The sequence below is a fragment of the Copadichromis virginalis genome, linkage group LG7 (genome assembly GCF_057382275.1).
Source record: "Copadichromis virginalis isolate Kocher_CV1m ecotype Utaka linkage group LG7, C_Virginalis_male_GT1.1, whole genome shotgun sequence".
NCBI lineage: Eukaryota > Metazoa > Chordata > Actinopteri > Cichliformes > Cichlidae > Copadichromis > Copadichromis virginalis.
Window position 1 is genome coordinate 5,608,511 of NC_140624.1, and position 19,857 is coordinate 5,628,367.

Genomic DNA, 19,857 nt, shown 5'->3' on the forward strand with positions numbered 1-19,857 from the left:
AAATATATATATATATTTATATATCTGTGTTTCTATGTTCTTTATGATTAGTGCTGGTGTGGGGCGCACAGGTACCTTTATAGCCATAGACAGACTGATTTTCCAGATTGAAAGAGAAAATACAGTGGATGTGTTCGGCATTGTTCATGATCTGCGCATGCACCGACCGCTTATGGTGCAGACAGAGGTAGGAATGTTCACATTCACTGTAGTGTGTTGTTTGACGTGATGAGTAATATGCCATATCTCAATGAACTTTTGCATTTGACATATGTGCAGGACCAGTATGTGTTCTTAAACCAGTGTGCTTTGGACATCATCCGGTCGAGAACGGGGACCAATGTGGATCTAATCTACCAAAACACCGCGGCAATCTATGAAAATATAGGCCCAAAAAAGGGGGCTCCCAAAAACGGATACCACAACTCATAGGCCCAGAAGTCCATCAGTTCTTCCATCTCTCTTCACTTTTAGAAAGAAACTGAGCAAATATCTGTGAAGGAGAGGCTGTGAGCACATTTTCCTGGATTTATTTTTATACCTTTTAGGCTTTTGATAACAGTCATCTAGCTTCCTGGATTCAAACTCAGATTATTTGATATTTATTTGTTACGATTTATGAATGTTGACAGTGGACGAAACTGTACGTAGAGCTGCAATAATGGATTATGTGTCTTGGACACTTTGCTATAATTGTATATTTTTGTATTGCTCAGATGTTTTATAAATGCTTCTTAATACTGTATATGACTCACTGATAATTAGATCTTTTTGCTCAGGTAGTGTGATGGATGCTGTACAGGTATTTTTGATCAGGAAAAACTTATAATAACCTTTGCCTTGTATAAAACAAATGCTGTTATGAAGACAGTGTGCCTTTTAAAGAGTTTTTTCCACCAGTTCACCAATAGGTGGCACTCTTATGTCTTCAAATGGAAAAGACAGACATCTGAAATTCAGCTGTCTGTTTGTGCATATTTTAAGCCAACATGAACTCTGCAATGTGTTTAAATGAAGGAGCCTTTTGCACATGTATGCACTGTATTGTGAATAATGCACTGGATGCATTTGTCTTCTACACTGTCTACTATGGAGATGTTTTTTTCAGTAGCATTAATATTTTGGCCAGTGCTTTGTAGACTGTTCGGATTATTTCTTTATACATACAATACTTTTATTACAATTTTATTTTTGCAATTTTACTTGCCTCAATAAAAAGCTCAGGAACTCAATTAAACTAAACATGTTCCTAGCATCTATGGTGTTTGTACTTTGACGAACTTAGTCCATTTTTTTCCTTATTTTCTACGTTGTGCATTCCTCACAGAAACTGTAATGTTATGTCACTTCCTGCTACATAACCGATCCTTGTATGGAAATACTGTGATGTTAAAATGGCCAGAGAAGTGCAGGCTTAAAGGACAGGATTTTCCATGAGGCAGATACTTTACTTTTTTAAAGATAATTTAGTAAAAGAGTACGCCTGTAGATATTTTTTAAAACGTATTTTTATTTTATCATAGTGTATTTAAAGCTATTTTAAGCATTTGGGTTTTAAATGAAAAATATGTATAATAATTACTAAGGTTTTAGGATATTTTATATGATGCTTGATGGTACAATGTGAAAATATATATAGAAAAAGGCAAGGATTCAAATTTTGTATACATTTTAACCTGTCATATGAAATGGGATTATATATATTATAAATTCTGGAAAATAGGGGCGTAATTCTCCTCTTATTGTTTAAATCCCTCAGCTTCAATATGATTAAAGATTCATATGCTTGCTTTAATGTTACCTCTGGACAATTGTGAGTTTGGATCTATTTACAAAGCTCATCACTCAGAAAATAAACAAACTGCACACTGTGTCACAGCTACTGCAGCATGTCTGATAAACTCATTATGTATATAGTTTCCAAATTGTTTGAGTCAAATGGAAGGATCAAAAGGACCAACACAATACATGACTGCATGCTACAGAGCAGGATTGAAGTGTTACACCTTTGAATTATTCAATTTGAGGTTGCAGGTAGATAAGTGCACCCTCAACGGATGAATAAATAATACCATGTCTGTTTCTTACTTTGTAAGGAAAAAGCTTTTCACAAGGAGACTTTGACAGTTTTACAGCTCAGCACATCAGGCCTTCTGTTGCAAGACTTTGTACAGTATTGAGGTGGTTTAAAAGACCACTTTTTGTACACAGCATTGTTTTTCTACAAATGTAAGATTTTTTCAGCATGTCAGCTTAAATAGGCCTGCAGTTTCTCAGGCTTCTACTTTTTTCTCCCCCACTTCCCGACATAATTTCTGTCTCATGCCTCTCAGGTCCATAAGTTCGATGTTTAAAAAGTAGATCTGGCATTTGAATGCCCCATTTTGAACATAAATCCTGACCTGCAATTGGAAAATTAAAATAGAACAAAAGATAACTGGGTGATCCAAATTTAATAATAAAAGACCTCAAATGCTTATATGCCACAAATCCACCATAATGGATTACACTAGGATGTTTTTTCTAACCGTCTCTGAAATTGAATATAAAACAACAGTAAAGAGAAAATGAAATATTTGTCATCTGATCTAGGCAAAGGTACTAGACCACTCTTTTTCACTACAGTTTAAATATGGCCATTTCTATGTAAAGACCAGGGATTAGAGTTAGGTCCATATATATATTTGGACATAAGTTCTGCTTTTTGCCTGTTTACTAAGACATTTTCCGAATATAGTTAATGGACATGGACATAATGTGCAGACTCCCAGCTTTCATTTGAGGGTATCCACATTGATATTGGATGAAGGGTTTAGGAGTTAATTTGAGGTGTGGTGCTTGCATTTTGGAAGATTTTGCTGTGAACAGACAACATGCAGTTAAAGGAGCTCTCCGTGCAGGTGAAACAAGCCATCCTTAAAATGCAAGAAAAGAAAAGAAAAAAACATCCAAGAAATATTATGAGTGGAAAAATGTAGAGTTTGGTACATTCTGAGAAAGAAAGGAAGCACTGGTGAACCAAGCAACACGAAAAGATCTGGATGTCTATGTCTATCATCCACCATCATCTATGGTGGATGATGGCAAAATCATTTCCTTGGTCAAGAGAAATCCCTTCACAACCAAGTGGCCAATCAATATCCAAGTCTAACATAAAGAGAAGACTGCAAGAAAGTAAATCCAGAGTTCCACTGCAACTGCAAGCCACACATAAGTCTCAAGAATAGAAAGGCTAGGTTGGACTAGGCTAGATTTGCAGAGGCAGTGCAAGGGCTTGGGTGTGCACGGCTGCCAGTGGCACTGGGACGCTAGTGTTCATTGATGATGTGACACAGGACAGAAGCAGCTGAATGAATTCTGAGGTGTTCAGAGACATGCTGTCTGTTCAAATCCAGTTAAATGCAATCAGATTGATTCGGTGGTGTTTCATAATGCAGATGGACAATGACCCAAAACATACAGCAACCCAGGAGTTTGCTAAAGCAAAGAAGTGGAATATTCATGAATGGCCAAGTCAGTCATCTGATCTTAACCCAATTGAGCATGCATTTCACTTGTTGAAGACTAAACGTCAGACAGAAAGGCCCACAAACAAAAACCAGCTGAAAGCTGCAGCAGTAAAGGCCTGGCAGAGCATTAAAAAGGAGGAAACCCAGCATCTGGTGATTTCCATGAGTTCAAGACTTCAGGCTTCAATACCAGCAAAGGGCTTTCGAGTATTAGAAATGAAATTTTTATTCTTAGTCTTTTAATTTCTCGATTTACTTTTGAAACCCTAAAACTAAGGGATTGCGTTAAAAAAATTCCTCACACTTTTATGCAATGTTTTTATTCTACCTAAAAAATTAAAGTTGAAAGGCTACACTTAAGGTGCATTTGAGTTTTTTCATTTGAATTTCATTCTGGGAAATCTGTCCAAATATATATGGACCTAACTGTATGTGCAAATATGAATTATACATTTATAATAAAAAAATTGTGTGAAAATGTTTGCTCTTATAATTTTTCTGCCAAGCTATATGAACACTTCACTGAGTCTGAGAGTCTTTATCTTTACTATCTACATTTATCTAATATGAATATTTAATGCTAAAATTCTCTGCAACATCTTGATGAACTGAGACTCTAGATTTGAGATCGAACCAGATTAGCATGTATAGATCTTATACTTTATTTTTTCTAATTTCATTTAGATTTTTATTTATAAAAAATATGCCCAATATGTGATCTGGATGAACTTCAAATGCCCACCTCTGGGACATGAAATTAGCTACACATCAACCCCGCAAAAGTAAAAGTCTTCATCTGTCATTTTACTACAACAAAATGACATACACTGGCAGGGAACAGTGTGCTGCCTAAAGAGTATCTGATATTGCATGTAAACTTATTTTATGATTGTATATTTTTATTTTCTACATGGAGTATGTTTACATTATGTAATACACTTCATTAAAAACATAATGTATATGTCAGTAGGAAATTCTCACTTATGAAGTTTTGTTTGTCCGTTTTGACTGGTCCCAGTTTGTGTACAAGCGTTTTCCACAATAGTAAATGTAAGCAGACGTGAAACTGAATCTGAAGCGGAAATGTGTGCCGGTGTTTATCTTGTAGGTCACATGCAGCTGGTGTTGTACGCTGCTACGGCCACAGGTGGCGCCATAGCTCCCTGTGTGTGACGGGCAGCAGATGATCCAGTCCACTCCGCACTCTCCATGTTGAGAGGAACCGAGCAACTTGTTCTCCAACCGTCCGTCACAGCCCACCTACTGACCCCCTAAACCACCTAGCTGTCTCGATACAGCACCGTGCTATGACGCTGGACTGGAAAAGAAGCTTAGGAGCAAGTGCATGATCGTTTCCCTGATCGACAAAGAGTGAGTTTCTGTTACTACAGCACACCGCTAAGCACAACTTGCTATTTTTAGTCAACGTTACTTGTATCTATACAACTAACCCATGTTTTATGAGCTAACTGCTAGTTAGCTCTGACAGCGCTGAATAACAAAATGAGGGAAAAAATTGCGCGTTTCGTGGCATCCACGCTGTAATTTTAGTCTTCTCATCGTCGCAGCATATGAAGGAATTCGTTCAGTGGTTATAGTAACGTCATTCTGAGTGTTTGGTTTGCCGTCTCGTTGGGTAGCAGCTAACCTTACTAGCTTGTTGCCTCAAGTAAACCCCTCATCGCCACGTTAGCGGAGCAGCCCGTGCCCCATGCGGCTGCAGCTTTGCTGTCACTCGTTTGCATAGCAACCACGATCCCCGCCGATGCCCAGGATGGCTGCAACAAGCGAGTGCACGTACCTGTATGTGCTGCTTTTATGTTAAATCAGTTACAGTGTTGCGTTCACTTGCTTTTGTTACAAACTGTAAATAAATGAAAAATGCGTGTTATTGTGCTGTTAAGCACATGTGGCGGAGGATCATAGGAGTATTAACTGTAGTCATTAATCAAGCAGTCTGTAACGTCTCTGTATCATCTATGTCCCACGTGGGATGCGACGTTTTGCTTTGACTTTACTGCAGAGTGCAGATAATTCAAAGCAGAGCGACGAGGCTGGCAGACATTTAAATGTCAAATATGTGCAGGACAGTCCAAGACCTCGCCAGCGTTGGCCGGCTGCACTGTTGCAAGTGTGATACCAAACGTGTAACCTTTTTCATGGGTTCACCAGGAACACATTGTAAAAGCCAGGTAGGGTTTTCTGCAAAGAACGCTTTGAAACTCACCTTAAATATTTTTTTAATCTAACGACACACGCCTCCTCCATATTAATTTGACAAGAAATTAAATGCTGTGATTGCCAAATTTGGGGTTCATAATAACAGATGTTTAGGTGCCCTACTTTCTGCAAGTTTAAAAAGTAATCCCAAGCAAAGCTGATAAAAAGCAACATATAAATACTGGCCACTTACATTAGAAAATGCCTTCTTGTTTTCAGAAATCTATAAACAGGTGATTATCAGTATATGCATGAGCGCTTCCTTCATTGGTGCCAGTCTACATTCATTGACAAGTCAGATGCTGCAGCGCAGAAATGCCAAAACAGAGTGTTTTTTGGGGTCACTCAGAAACACAGACTTCATTACATAGCTTGTTTGTTTACAAGACCACGCTGAGAACGTTGCCAGCTCCGTCATGTAGTTCTCATTAAATTGTCTGAAGTTTCTGAAAGGAGTTCCTCCCACAGCAATATCAATAAAAAGTAATTAAAAAGATCCACATTGGCATTTGTGCACATGTTAGGGGTTTGTGAAAAAAGTGCAGCTTAAGAAACAGAAGATCATGAGTTTCTTCAAGCTTTTTAAAAAAATAAGTGCGGGTCAAACGATACTCGTGGCATTTGATCTGGATGAGATGATGACTAACTGTGGAGGCTTTTCACTGCCACTTTGTCTCATCCATCTTTAATTGTGTGGTATTATGTCGAGTCTGGCTTTGCTTGTGATGAGAATAACACTGGAGTGCTGGAGTGCACTTTAGTTAATAGTTAAAGGGTTTAGTGGAATGTTTCACCCTTGGTTGAAGTGAAAATAGATAATATGTGGGAAACTGCTGCAGAGCTTTTTTTTTTTTTTTTTTTTTTTTTTTTGGCCTGTCCCGTTTGGCTCTTTTGCCATCAGAATTGTTGTCTAAAGGCAAAGAAAGATGCCCAACGGATTTACTTTACCAAACTGACCATCCCAGCCTTGCCGTAATGGTCCATTTGATTCACCTTTTATTGTTTATTTTATTTTCACTTACTGAATACGGGACAGACTTGACTGGGGGAAAGAAGGGGAGAAAGAAAGAGGGAAAGAGAAACAGCTGAGAAGAGGGACGGGGGAGAAGGGCAAAAGACAAAAACCAACAGAACGGGCAGAGAAAAAAAAATGCATATATCAATCACCTGCTGAGAAAGAAAAAAGAAAGCAAGCAGAAGAGAACAAGAGTAATAGAATAAACAACATCACAATGATATATGGGAATATGACAGTAAATACTAAATATTAAACATTATTGTGCAGCACATAAGATCAACAGAACACAGTGTGCTTTGAGGTAGGAGCCAAAAAGGGTGTAGTTTGTGGGTGTGATCACCCGTGTGTACACCTGTGAGCATGGACGCGTTTGTTTTTTGTTTTTTTAAAAGGTTCCTTCATGTAATAATCTGCTAGAGGGTGTGGGGGGGCCACAGCCCCGTCCTCCAGGGCGTGAAGCAGGTGTGGAGGAGATCAAAACTCCAGACATCCAGAGGCCCCCAGAACACAAGAGACCAAGGAAGACCAACAGAGGGGCAGCCGCGCCACTGTCCCGGAAAGAGCTGAGGAGAGTCCCAGATGAGGGCTCACTCAGCAGCCGCGGAGCAGAAGCCAGGGGGAGTTGCAGTGACGCGCCCGTGAGCTCCGCCGGCAGCCAGCTGCGCCTGAGTGACCGAGCCCCAGGCCGAGAGGCCGGGGGCACCCCACCTCCGAAGTGGCCCGAGCGAGCCCCAGGCTCCAGGCCCCGATAAGCGGCCGCCAACTGCTGCAGAGCTTGACGAAGAGGCAGTTTTAAAGTGTGTCACTTGTTCACACTCTCTACTTCTTTATTTGCTTTGTTGCTTCAGCCTTTCTGGGTCTGCACATTCACTGGACTCAGTCTTTTAAAGAGGGTTATATAGAATGATAAACGTCTAACGTGCACTGTCGTCATTCACCATCAGATAAAAAATTGATCTGATATTGAATTACTGCAGAATGTCCTACTATGAATGGTGGAAATAGCTGAGATAGGACCATGGCAAGCATGAGAAGGTCATTAGTATTACGTGGGCAGTGGAATTAGGTCATGAAATCATTACTAACAGAGACCACGTCTTGTTGCATATCTGATTTAAATAGAGTCTAACACCGCTCATCAGATTGACGCTTAATACAATTTTTTCCACTTTAGAAAAACAAAAATCACATTTGCTTTTCTGCGCTGATCTGTTGACACCCAAAGCCTTGACACGTCATGTGACAGTCTACCTTCCTCTAATCAGGTGGTGATATTTAATGGTGTTGGGCCCTAAGCCTATCAACTAGAACTGTGGCTTTGCTCTGTTGTGAAACACAAATGGGGGAGAGAGTGGCAGTGAAAGAAGGAAAGAGTAAAGAGCCGTTTGAGTCATTTTCTGTGGGTGGATAGTCCTGCTTTTTATCAGTGCTTTTTCTAGCAGGAAGACACAGCAACAGATGTCCCAACTTCCATGCTGTACTGTGAAGGATATGCAGAAAATACCACATCTCACTGCATCCTGTAGATCAGTCTCCACAGGAGAAGCCAGCTAGGCGTTGATGACGGGTGCTAGGTCCTCTCCGTCTTCCAGTCTAAATGCTAATCGCTGCTTTATTTGTTTTTATTTGGAAATCAGATATTTTCTCTGATCCTGATTGTCTCTGTGTATCTAAATGGCAATTTTCCAAAACACACTCTTCCCTTTAAAATGCTACTTTGAATCTGGCTGGTCTTCAAAGTGGAATTGTCCTATTCCAGGGCTGATAAGTGGCTCAGTGCTGTTTCCAGTTCCTCTGAGATTTAAATGCTTTCCCCGACATCTACTGGGGGAATCTAGGCTAATACTGCTCCATACTGAATTTTCCTCTCTGCCCCTAGAGAGCGAACGCACTTTTAGTAGCCCATATTGTTCCAAGATTCTCTTCCCCGGCAGAATTTTTCATCACAAGTTACTTTACAGATGCTAGCTGACATTTATGTTTTAAAACAGGCCATTTTTGTCACAGAATGTCACTTTTTCCAAGAAGAAAAAGTATTTATGTGAGCACAGAAAAACACAAAAATGTTTAATGTCTTCTTATTCCCTCATGGGTAACGCTTTTATCCAGATGCACACATTGTTTGCTCAGATATTATTATGTAAAAGTCAGTGGGACTTCTGTTATAAATTTGTAATTTGTAAATGTCTGCAGTTATGGTTTTATTTCCTCTAATATTAACACTGAGTAAAACACCCTACAGGTCTGGAAACAATGGCATTTTGCGTTGATCTGAAATCAACCCTGCAGAGTGAGGCAAAGGCTTGTGAAACCACGATCATGACGTTTAAATGTGGAACTGAAAACTAGATTCTCTCTTTTTTTGATGAATTGTGTATCAAACAGTGCATTCCAATTATTTTGCTATATGATTTAACAACCGACAGCCAGGATTTTAAAACTCTGGGCTCTCTCCGTGTCTCCTGCTTGATTTATCCAACACACACACACACACACACACACACACACACACACACACAAAGAAATAACGCATTTGAGACTGACCTCCTGACCCTTAGAAAGTGACTTCTTACTTTGTTCCAAGGAAACTGACCAGCAGGTGTCTGTATTTAGAGCAGGTTTGACACCATACATCCACCACTCAGCTTTCTACAGACTGCCAACGAGTATTCTCGCAGTAGCTAGTGCCTCTGCAATCAATATCCACCTCTCTATAGGTTACTACATGGAGTTGGTGGTTGTGTAAATGCTGACAGCTTTGGTTAGGGCCCAGTGTGCTGTGTGGATATTGTGGGTGTAAAACTTGATTTATTTAAAATAAGTGTCCATTATAGATGCTGTTGTGTTTTGTTGACATGGAATACATTCACTGTTTTGTTATTAAATAATAAGCAGCCATATGGATTAAGCTACTGCTATTCAGACTTTCCGCTCATAATGTTTTTGTTTGATTTTGTGAATGAGCTACATTAACTATGATGCAATATCCTTTTAAAAGTCTCCATTTGTTTTACGGCTGTTTCTGAGTGGCAGGGCTCGTAAGGAGATTTTGTTCCGTCATTGAAAATGATTGGCACTGTGCGCTGCCCATGTCAGACGCTGATAATCTGTAGTTTTCTGGGATAAGCTGAAGCATCTGTGTTGAGTTTACTGCAGGGCCGTTGTAGATTTCGGACATACTTTTAACACAGCATTTTTTTTTCTGTTTACAAATGAGGTGTTGCTGAGAGGCTTGGTTACGTCATCAGTTTGTCAAATTCCACTTTATAGGGTTATCACAATCCTCTGTGCTGGCAGGATGATATTGGTGTTGAATTTTTGCCTGATGTTTTTATGACATGCGTTTTATTGGTGCCAGACAAATCCATTAATAGCTGTTAATGTAATTCTACAGCTTTGCCTTAGGGATCAGTAGTGTTAGCGTTCTGTCTGTTACTATGTCGTCTGTTTTCCTAATGAAGTAGTTAACAGGGGGAAAGTGGCTCTGTTACACTAAATGGAAACTTGTGACATCCATCTGTAGATAAACATGCCAAGTCACTCCAACAAAACAAGCATTGCCTTCACCTTTCAAAGTAACATTGGGTCCGAGACGATGGGTGATTTCCATGACACGGGACCATCATCTGACTTCAGTCTTAAAGTGACACTACACTACACTTTTAGGAGAGATTGCTTTAAAAGCTATTGATCATGAATAGTATGATTTATGCCATTACAGTGGTTTCCAACAGTGATTGAGTGTCACGCAGGGAAAAAAAATCTATGCTGTTCATAGAAGGTTGTTGAATCACTGCTGCAGCTTTTATCTGTGCTGCCTTACGCCCTGCAGTGTTTATGTGAGTCTGCTTCTAGCATTCCTCTCTGCTTCCGCTTTTCTGTCCTTATGTAAACAAATCTTGCTCTCATCTTTTTGTTGAAGGCACAGAGATTAAATTGATAAATGCTCCCATCTAACTCTAAAAAACAAAAAAAGAAGCTAAAAAACCTAAACCTTAAAACAGGCTTTTCCCTGCAGCACGCTATGTAATAAATACTCTCAAAGAAAATTACGGCAGTTTCAACTTATGTCTAAACATGTATAGTTTCATGCATCTGTCAAAACACTCGACTTCAGGTGCACGACGCTGAGCTGGTCCCATTTTGCTGGATTGAACTGTGATTTTTCCAGTTTGTGATGCCCCTGATTTATACCAGACTGCTCAAACAATAGACCCCAAAGTAGGATGGCATGCGATTAGTACATTGGTCTTTAAGCGACATGAATACACTTAATGTTAAGTGGCCTTAGACCCAGAGCCAAATTTTGCATTGAGTTTAAATTGTGACCATAACAGACAGTGAGTCCTCACTTTGTGTCTCTGTGTCTCAGCAGACTGATTTTTATGTGTTGATAGAAGGTTATGTTCTGTTTATCTGTGCTATCTGTCTTCACTGGACAGACAGTTCCCGTATACCAAAGAACATTTTTAAATACCTGCCTCTATTACCCAATGCTCATATGGATCATAGTCTCAAATTCAACGTTAAGTGAAAGTCTTTGTCAAATTGACATTTCACTTAAAAGACAGAAGCTAACTTTATATCTGACTGTTGATGTCTAGCTATGGTCACAGCAAAATCCTTTGTGGCCTTATGTTTACCTAAGTGGGTTTGCATGGTCAGAGATGAGGGTTGTTGAAGGAGGCTGCTGATAAGAGGCCTTCCTTACGAAGGCTGTCTGACGTGATAAAAGTACCAACACAAGTACAAGTGAGGACTATTTGTATCCATTTAATCTTTAGGAAAATGATGACCTCAAGTCAGCAGAACTGTTCAAGATTGTTACAGGATAGACAGTTCAATTTGACAGGATAAAAAGGTGGATTTTTAGACTCCTAGAGGAAGTGAAGGGTTTTAAAGCACAGCTGTTACAGTAAGTCCAGAACTTTGGTTTATTGGGCAAAGATGAATAAAATATTTTCAGTTGGAATGGCAGACATTGTTAATGTTTCATGGGTTGGCTATAATGTTACAGCCAGTACTATATCAAGTTGGAAAACCTATTTCTAGTCTAGTTATTATTCACACTGTTCCTATTTTTATATTGATTTGAAGCAAGTCTGGCTGATCTGGAGAACTGGTTACATGCAACAGAATTATGCTATGAAATTACAAGATGCAATGAATCAAACATTTTTAATGTGCAATGTAAAGGATCTAGAATCAGAATAATTTTGTTGCTTTGCATCTTTTTGCACTGCAGTGATCTTTGCCCCTCATCAACCAATCAACTCAATTCAAGTTGCTAAGCAACTTGAGTTTGGCACTTTGGCATAGCTGCCAAAGCAGAGAGCTATGTCATTGGAAATCTTTTCAGTTTTCAGTAGGGAAATTTAAAATATTTCCTTCTAAAATCACAACAGAGGCTTAATATCACTGTACTGTGTAAAAGTTGTTTCCTGAAGGAAGTGCTGTAAAAACCAAATGCATGAATCTAAGGAGCTTGGAAAGAAAAGCGTCTGGACTTCTTTAAGTTGCTTGAAGACGTTTCACCTCTTATCTGAGAAGCTTTTTCAGTTCTAATGTCAAGTCAAGGTCTTTTCCAAGCTCCTTCGATTACAATGACCTGGATGACTGAGGACCATCATAGACAAATGCATGAATGTTGCTGTGGTGTTTTAATGTAGTTTCAAATATTTAGTTTCAAATGTTTAAAGCAAGACAGCAATCATTTGATTTAGTTCAAATCCATCACTAATTGCATTTTTTCATCTGTAATCTCTTTCTTACACATGTTACCTTCCTATCATTGCTTACAAGCCCAGCCTGACTTTCTGCTATGAATGCTGGCATACCCACAATGCCTTAAAATAAATGTTAATTAGCTGCTTCTGTGAAGACTAGCATACAATTTGCTGGTTAGATTCTATTCAGCACTGTTTGTTTGTAATTGTAGGGATAGTGATTGCTCTCTTTCTGACTTATATTTGGCCCACTATGTATGAATGTGATATGCGCCAAACAAAGAAGTACATCGTACACTGTGAGTCTCTTTAGTAAGAGTGTTGCATATAAACTGTCCGTTCTTTACACTTTTCTCTTGGCCTTTGGTCATGAGTTAAGTGCAATCCCAAGTTGTAATAGTGTAGTTTTTATGTGTTATGCACTGTGAATTGGTCCCGAGAACAAATACTCTTCCATTGAAACCATGACACATTCTGGGCCACGGTGTCTTACTTCACTTGTGGTTTGCATTGTTTGTACATGTTGTGCATTTCATGATTCTTGTCTTTAAAGCAAAAAAAAAGGGGGCAAGCTAAATTACTCATTCCTTGTGTATTTTTCTTTCAGCTTTTTTTGTATTGGCTGTGCGTGTTTGACCTGATCTCGCCCCCCTCTTTGTCTTTGTCCCTCAAGTGCTGTTAGCTCAGCGATTCTCTTTCAGTTCACTTCTTATTTAGGTTAGATGTACTCAAGTGTTATGGCTTCCTCGTTTGCTAAGCAGCAGGATTTTAAAGGCGCAGATTCCACCACTCCTGACCACCCTGTTTTTTCACTTGTTGCACTACCATTACGTCTATTAACATTGGTGTAATCTGCACAGATACATGCATTTTCTCAGTTTTTTATTGCATGTATTAGGGGTATATGTAGTGCAGTGCTGCTTTGCAAACTGATGCTTGTGTGTGTTTTCGTTTGTAGATTTGTGACTTATCACATGTCCCAGTTGTGTGTGAATAGACAGGTTTTTCAAGAAAAGTGATTCAAAGGGATTTCAAGGGAAAACAAATGTAAGAATGGGAGTTGAAAACACAATTTTTAGCTGTAAATAATGAGAGTGAATGTAAATGTGTAACATCAAATTAAGTTCACTTATGTGGACATTGAACTGTCTGCAGCCATATTCCTGCTATCTTGCCTCACGTCTTCCTGGATTCACATCGTACTGGGGTGTGTGTTTATCTAGTGTAACAGAAGTAGTTCTCCATAAATATGATAGTGTGACTGTGTTCCTTATGTTTTGGTAAACACAATCTCCTTTCCAACAAAATGGGATTGACAGTATCAGCATTGAATCTTTTCTTTTCATTGATCTTTTTTGAGGGGGAAATTTGATCCATAATTGTATTACAAGTCAACTTTAGCTAAAGGTGCAGGCTTGTTCTGACTTATTGAAATAAGGACTGGGAAAGAGTGGGGTGGGGCTCTAACACAGTGGTGTGACCAGGAGGAGCATTAGCGGGAGAGACGTTGGGGGTGAGGCAGGTTTGAGCGTTTGTACTGTGTGAGTTAAAGTGAAACCTTATTCTAACTTTTGCATCTCTGCAGGTGAGACAGGCTGATTCAACAAAAGCTTCTGGATGCAGTGTCTCCTGGGGCTCAGGTGAAAGGTAAGTTGAGCTTTCAGCTGCTGGCCCACTCTTTAATTTCTTAGTAATGAATACACTTAGCTAAATTGGATAGCCATCTGTTTTAGCTTCAGTTAGTCAAATGGTTTGTGTGTGCTGTTAGCATGTTACCGTCCAAGCTTGCATGTGCTTGAGTACTTTAATTGTACTTAAATGTACTTAAATTTGTGAACTGATTTTCTCAGTCCATCACCCTGCTTTCAATATCTGACACCAATGCGAGCACATTTTTACCCAGCGTTGCCAGGAGGGATAACTCACTTTCTGAGCAGAAGTAGGGCACATCTCTTAAGGTGTGAAGCAGACTCTCTGTTTCAGCCAGTTTTTATTACATTTAAGTAGAATATTCCCTGTCTACAGCTATTTGATCAAAGTGTTGGCTAGAGCAGTAAAGTCTGTGTTTGTTCTATGTTTGTGTGCGCTAGAGTTTGTACACCATGTGACTTTAGAAGAAGAGAAACCGTTAGAAGTGAGATCAGCAGGTTACAGGGTGTGTCTGATTCACTTGGTTCAGAGGGGAATAAGTGAGGTTTCACAAGGACAGCTGGCCTCAGATGGATACTTCTGAGAGATGGGCAAAGCCCTAAAACAGGCAGTTTGCCTGGGGAACATGGTGGTCTCTTATACAGAGGCAGGACGTAATTACTAGTTACTGGCTTTTTTCAGTCTTCTGTATTACACTGTGTATTTTTGTCTCTCCTGGAAGGATAAAAATATCTTTGTACACGTTTGCTGTACAAATGACAGATTTCACTTAGCTCTTTTGCACATCTGTCTAGAAAGGGTGACCGTGGATTTTTATTTACTTAACAAATGTAGCCTTGTTACTGTGAAAAATGTCACTTTGATGTTGTGGGAATAATAATAATAATAATAACACAGTAATCTTACTTTACTTTTAGTGTGCTGAAATTGTGTTGTCATTATGTAGGTTAGAGGTACTGCTTTGTGTGTCTGTGTAGCCCTAGGGTGGTAGTTATAAAAAGAGGCCAACTCGGTTCAGTACGGAAAAGCTCAGAGATTCAGCCATGCTAAAGTTGTTTACGTTGGCATGTGCTTGGAGCATGTGCTTTAACAGCAAATTACACATTAACCAGACAAATCCGGTACCTAGCAGCTTACTCCATGGCTGAACAGTCAGCGGGAAAATATTTAACTATTTCTCTCACAGATAACACAATTATGATTTGACTTGCGAAATATATGCATTTTTCAAGTCACGCTTTAGTTCAGTATTCATTGTAATACAATAATATGTGAGCCAATCTTTATATTTTGCTTTCAAGGAGCCAGACTTTCTTCTAATTTTTAAAGTGGTCCCATTTGTTCCCATTTCTTTAGCTGATTCAGTGAAAAAATGCCAAAGATGGCACAATTTGACAAGCACAAAAGAGTGTTTTGCAACAGTGAGGTGATTGCCAAAGAGCTATTAGCCAAAAACTAGGCAACACCTGGATTTATGTGTTGTTTGTGTTGTGGGGCATGCTAGGGAAATAATCAAATTGTGTTGCTATATCATGGATATTGTGAAATGGGGCTATCATGTAAAAATGTATCCATGTTATCACAGACATTATGATATACCAGAGCCCTACAGTGTGGTGTTGACTTCTTAAGAGAATGGAACAAAAAGCAGCGATTCTTCTTCTTATCCTTCATGAAACTGCAAGGAAGTTTGCCTAAAAGAGTTCAGACTGTGTTGACGAATAAAGATAATCATACCAAATACTGACTGGTTAGAATTGTACCAACTATTTTTGTCTTTGTGACTTGCATAGAATACAGAGTAATCAAACATGAAATTATTAGATGTGATTGGGCCAAGTTACTTAATTAAACTAAAAAAAATAAATACTTACTTGGCTCTTTTACAGTTTAATTGCATGTATTGAGTCCAGTTGCAATTTGGATTTGAAATCTATTAACTGTTCCTGATTAACTCACATGCAGCCACTTTTACACCATAATTTAGTAGAATTAATATTTCCTACTTCTGACAACTATTTTTGTGGATAGTAAATTATCCAAAAACTATATGATTATCATTTTAACACCAGATTGCATCACAATACACACTGGGTAAAGATGTAAAGTGTACAAGGAGAGAAACACAAGAGCTTTTTATGGCATAGAAGTGGAACATGAATGCAATTTTCTCAACATTTCCACTCTGCCACCTCAGCTTTGTTTGTCTCAGTCATTCCACACACGCAGGGCGGTGATCACATTTTTGTTTACTCAAGTGGGGAGAAGGCAGACTGTTGTAATATTCTGTATCCAATATCTCTGTCAGTTCAAATCTAAAGTTAAGTATGCTTGAATGATGAAGATGTGTTGTAGGAAAGTCCTGAAATGCCAAATGCTGCACATTTAACCTGTTAGATTTTTCACACAAAAATCTAATCGTCTAAATTTCCAGCCAAATAACAAAAGACCATAACAATTAATGTTTTTCTTTTTTTAAAAATATGGAAATTGTTAACAGTGGGATGAAATCAATATTTAGGCTTTCTTAATGCTTAAAAACAAGCTGCTTTGAGCGACAAATTACTGGATGTAGCATAACATGGTTGATTTAATGTTCTACATTAGTGTTCACAGGCTTAGTGGTTAGAACTGACCTTTCAAAACATGAAGGTCCTGAGATTGATCACCATCCATTGCCGATCCTTTCTATATATAGTTTGCATGTGGGTTTTTTTCTTGTTTGTTTTGTTTTTTCTGTCTCCTGCGTGACTTTCCTTTTATCAGCGAAATTAATTTTTTCAAAGTGCTCTTCAACAAAACCTTGCTAGAGAAGTAGAGTTGGTCCCCTGGTGCCAAACTCATCCTAGTTATTAGGACGGGTTAAATGCATCAAATGAATTTCTCTGCAGGGATCAATAAAACTTAATTTAACTTAGAGTAGGCTTCGGTGTTACACAATGTTTGCCTGGAGTCATTTCATCAAAGAATAGTTATACAATCAGGAGCTGACCTTGCAGTAATTAAAGAACAAATAAAATCCAAATTGGTTGTCAGATAGAATAAATTTAAGGAGAGCTGATAATGGCATCTGCATTGACTACTGTAGAACACCATTCAGAGAAAATAGCACCCGACAGTCTTGTTTAATAAACAAAATAAGACCTAAGTTAATGAGAACAATACTCAGTAAATGTGATGTATATTTATTGTGCTTCTCGTGATTTGAAGAGAGGCCAGAGTATTGGTGACGCGTGGAGCCCTATAAGAACTGCCTACTCGGTATGAAACAGCATAATATGAGCAGAAATGATGCACCACTATGTGCACGCAGTTCAGTTACAGTGCCATTATAAATCTAAGTGGCTGAGGTTCTTGCACATTGGCAAATAAAACAGAAACTGTTTACAAGGCTAAACATAATTAAGGCATGTGTAAAACTATCGAAGTAAAGAGTTTGAAGTATTACTATAAAACATTAGCAAAGACTTGAGGATATGATTAGTACTCCGGCTGTTTGTGTCAGTGAATAGCTGAGAGCTCCTGCCAGCATCGTAAGTGTTCGTTATTGTGGGATTGATGGGAAGACAGAAAGAGGGCAGGTGACAGACGAGAGACGAGAAAACAAAGTGGATGGACGATCTGTGAGAAGTGTTCATCTGTTGATTTCCCCTGAAGTGTTTCAAAGGACAAACCTCCTGACTATAACATGATGCAGTTCTTCTCCAGTTATGTGCATAGCCTTGCTTTTTACTGTCCTTTGTGTCATATGTGGGATTTATATCCGTGACAAACTGGTTAAATGAGGTCTCGTACAGTAAATTGCATTTTTATTTATGGCTGTACAACACTATTTTTTTTTCTTCTTCTTCTTCTTCCTTTTTTTGGTCTCTCAGTATAATTCAATTAAATACTGGGCAGGATGAACAGAAGTGTAGTCTGCCCTCATTACACTATGTTAATTTAATTCCTCATGTGACGGGACTATCAAGTGACTGTTTGGACAAAAGGAGGAACTTGTAGCAGGTTGACCCAATTACTTCTCATTAAATGCTTTACAAACCACAAGCTGTGGCACTGTCCATTCAGTATGCATATGAGATCACCCAGGGGTCCAGTACAGAGTGAACTGCAAGCAGCATTTTTTTTTGTCCCAGAAAACGAGTTTTGCAGCTTGTAAAAGTTGTTTTGAACTCTGCTTGTTGTTCTCTTTTACTGTTCCTCACTGCTGGAACGAAGAATTAAAGGAGCTCCATGCTGATATGAGGAGGGTAGCAGGTCAGGGACTTTGTAACTCAGTTTTGTGAAGATGATTCCAACAAATTCAGTGTTGATTAATTTAAACAGTGCTCTCATTCAGCATTTGTACTGTTGGAGGTTTAAGAAAAATTGTTTGTTTTTTTTGGTTGCAAGTTTGCTTCTTAGTTTTATCGTAGAGGACAGGGAAGTACATAAAAACTGCTTTGCCTGAAGCTAAAGGAATTATGCAATACCTGAAAGTTGGCTCATAGATGTAAACAAAATCTCTTATTTCATGTGTCCACTACTGTGCAAAAGTCTGAAGCCACCCTTCATTTCTTTATATTTACCTTTGAAGGAGCCATGGAAACATGCTGCCAATGCACTAAAAGCATACTTGGAAAGTGTTCCACTGTGTCTTTTTCTATTAGTAATAAATCAGCCATCTAAGAGCCTGAACTTAACATTAATGAACCAGCACGGGATCATTTTGACAGAAAATGGAGCAAAAGGAAGCTGCTATCCAAAGAAAAGCTTTGGAATATCCTTCAAGAAGTCTGGAGAACCTTTCCTGAAGACAACTTAAAAGAAATGACAGTAAAGCTTGAAGAATAAAGGTGTCAAATATTGACTTTCAAGTCTGTTAGAGTTGCACAAACTCTGTTTTTACCTTATGCACACTATTTCCATTTATGTTTGCACATTTCAATAAATTGCTACATCTTTTTCCCTTTGGCTTGAGACTTTTGCACAGCAGTACATATAGCTTTGCAGTAGCTGTGCTTTAATTTGCTTGTGTTTTTTGCTGTCTAGATTTCCTGTAAACCAGAATGCACTGACCATGTAGATATCTAGCCAGCAACATTGATCAGGCATAAGTGTTTTTAAAGTGAACAGTGTGTAACAGCGCAGGCTCAAAACTTGCATGGAACTCTAACCTTACTGCTTATTTTCCCTGGAGCATTTGCATTTTCTCCTGTTTGTTCATTGATGAAGTCACGTAGCTCTAACACTTCTTTCAGTTATTGTACTGACTATCAGTCGGTTCATCTTTTGGCCATGACATACCAAGCTGGTAAGAAATCAGCAGAAGTAGGAGAGTTTTATCAGGTTGAAAACAGACATTCCAGTGAAAATGGATTATTTATTGCAGAAAGTATGAGACATAATTTGGTGTTTGGAATATTATAATACAGGGAATCTGCAATCAGCTTCTGCCCTCATCTGCTCTCTGGGTTGTTTTTTGCATTACCGTTATCTATCTGACACCTTGTCATCCGTTATCTCTTGACATCTTAAGCCACGCAGCCTCCCTCTCTCTGCTGGCAGGCATCTTTGTTCCAGTCCCTCACACCTCCTGTCTCTCCAGCAGAGAGAGACAGTGTCCCCTGAGGTCCACACTTAGCCAAGCTCATAACCTGTGCTGATTTATCACACAGGTTCATTTAGGCTCAAAAACAAACTCTGCCGTTGTTATAAATAACATATAAAGAAATAAATTAAAGGAAACAAAAAT

At 38.8% G+C, this 19,857-nt stretch overlaps 2 protein-coding genes across 2 annotated transcripts in view; both read left to right on the plus strand.

The window, feature by feature from the left end:
- The window catches only part of ptprjb.2 (protein tyrosine phosphatase receptor type Jb, tandem duplicate 2), a 49,411-nt gene extending 47,540 nt beyond the window's left edge, over positions 1–1,871 (plus strand). The window contains exons 47-48 of the mRNA XM_085465127.1: positions 52–187; positions 280–1,871. Of these exons, the coding sequence (XP_085321253.1) occupies positions 52–187; positions 280–432 (289 nt within the window). The 3' untranslated portion in view covers positions 433–1,871. The remainder of the gene's footprint in view (positions 1–51; positions 188–279) is intronic.
- A 2,793-nt stretch (positions 1,872–4,664) lies between these two features.
- Positions 4,665–19,857, plus strand: part of osbpl5 (oxysterol binding protein-like 5) — a 47,917-nt gene continuing 32,724 nt past the window's right edge. The window contains exons 1-2 of the mRNA XM_085461351.1: positions 4,665–4,880; positions 14,059–14,120. The gene's annotated coding sequence lies outside the window, so the exon portion shown is untranslated. The remainder of the gene's footprint in view (positions 4,881–14,058; positions 14,121–19,857) is intronic.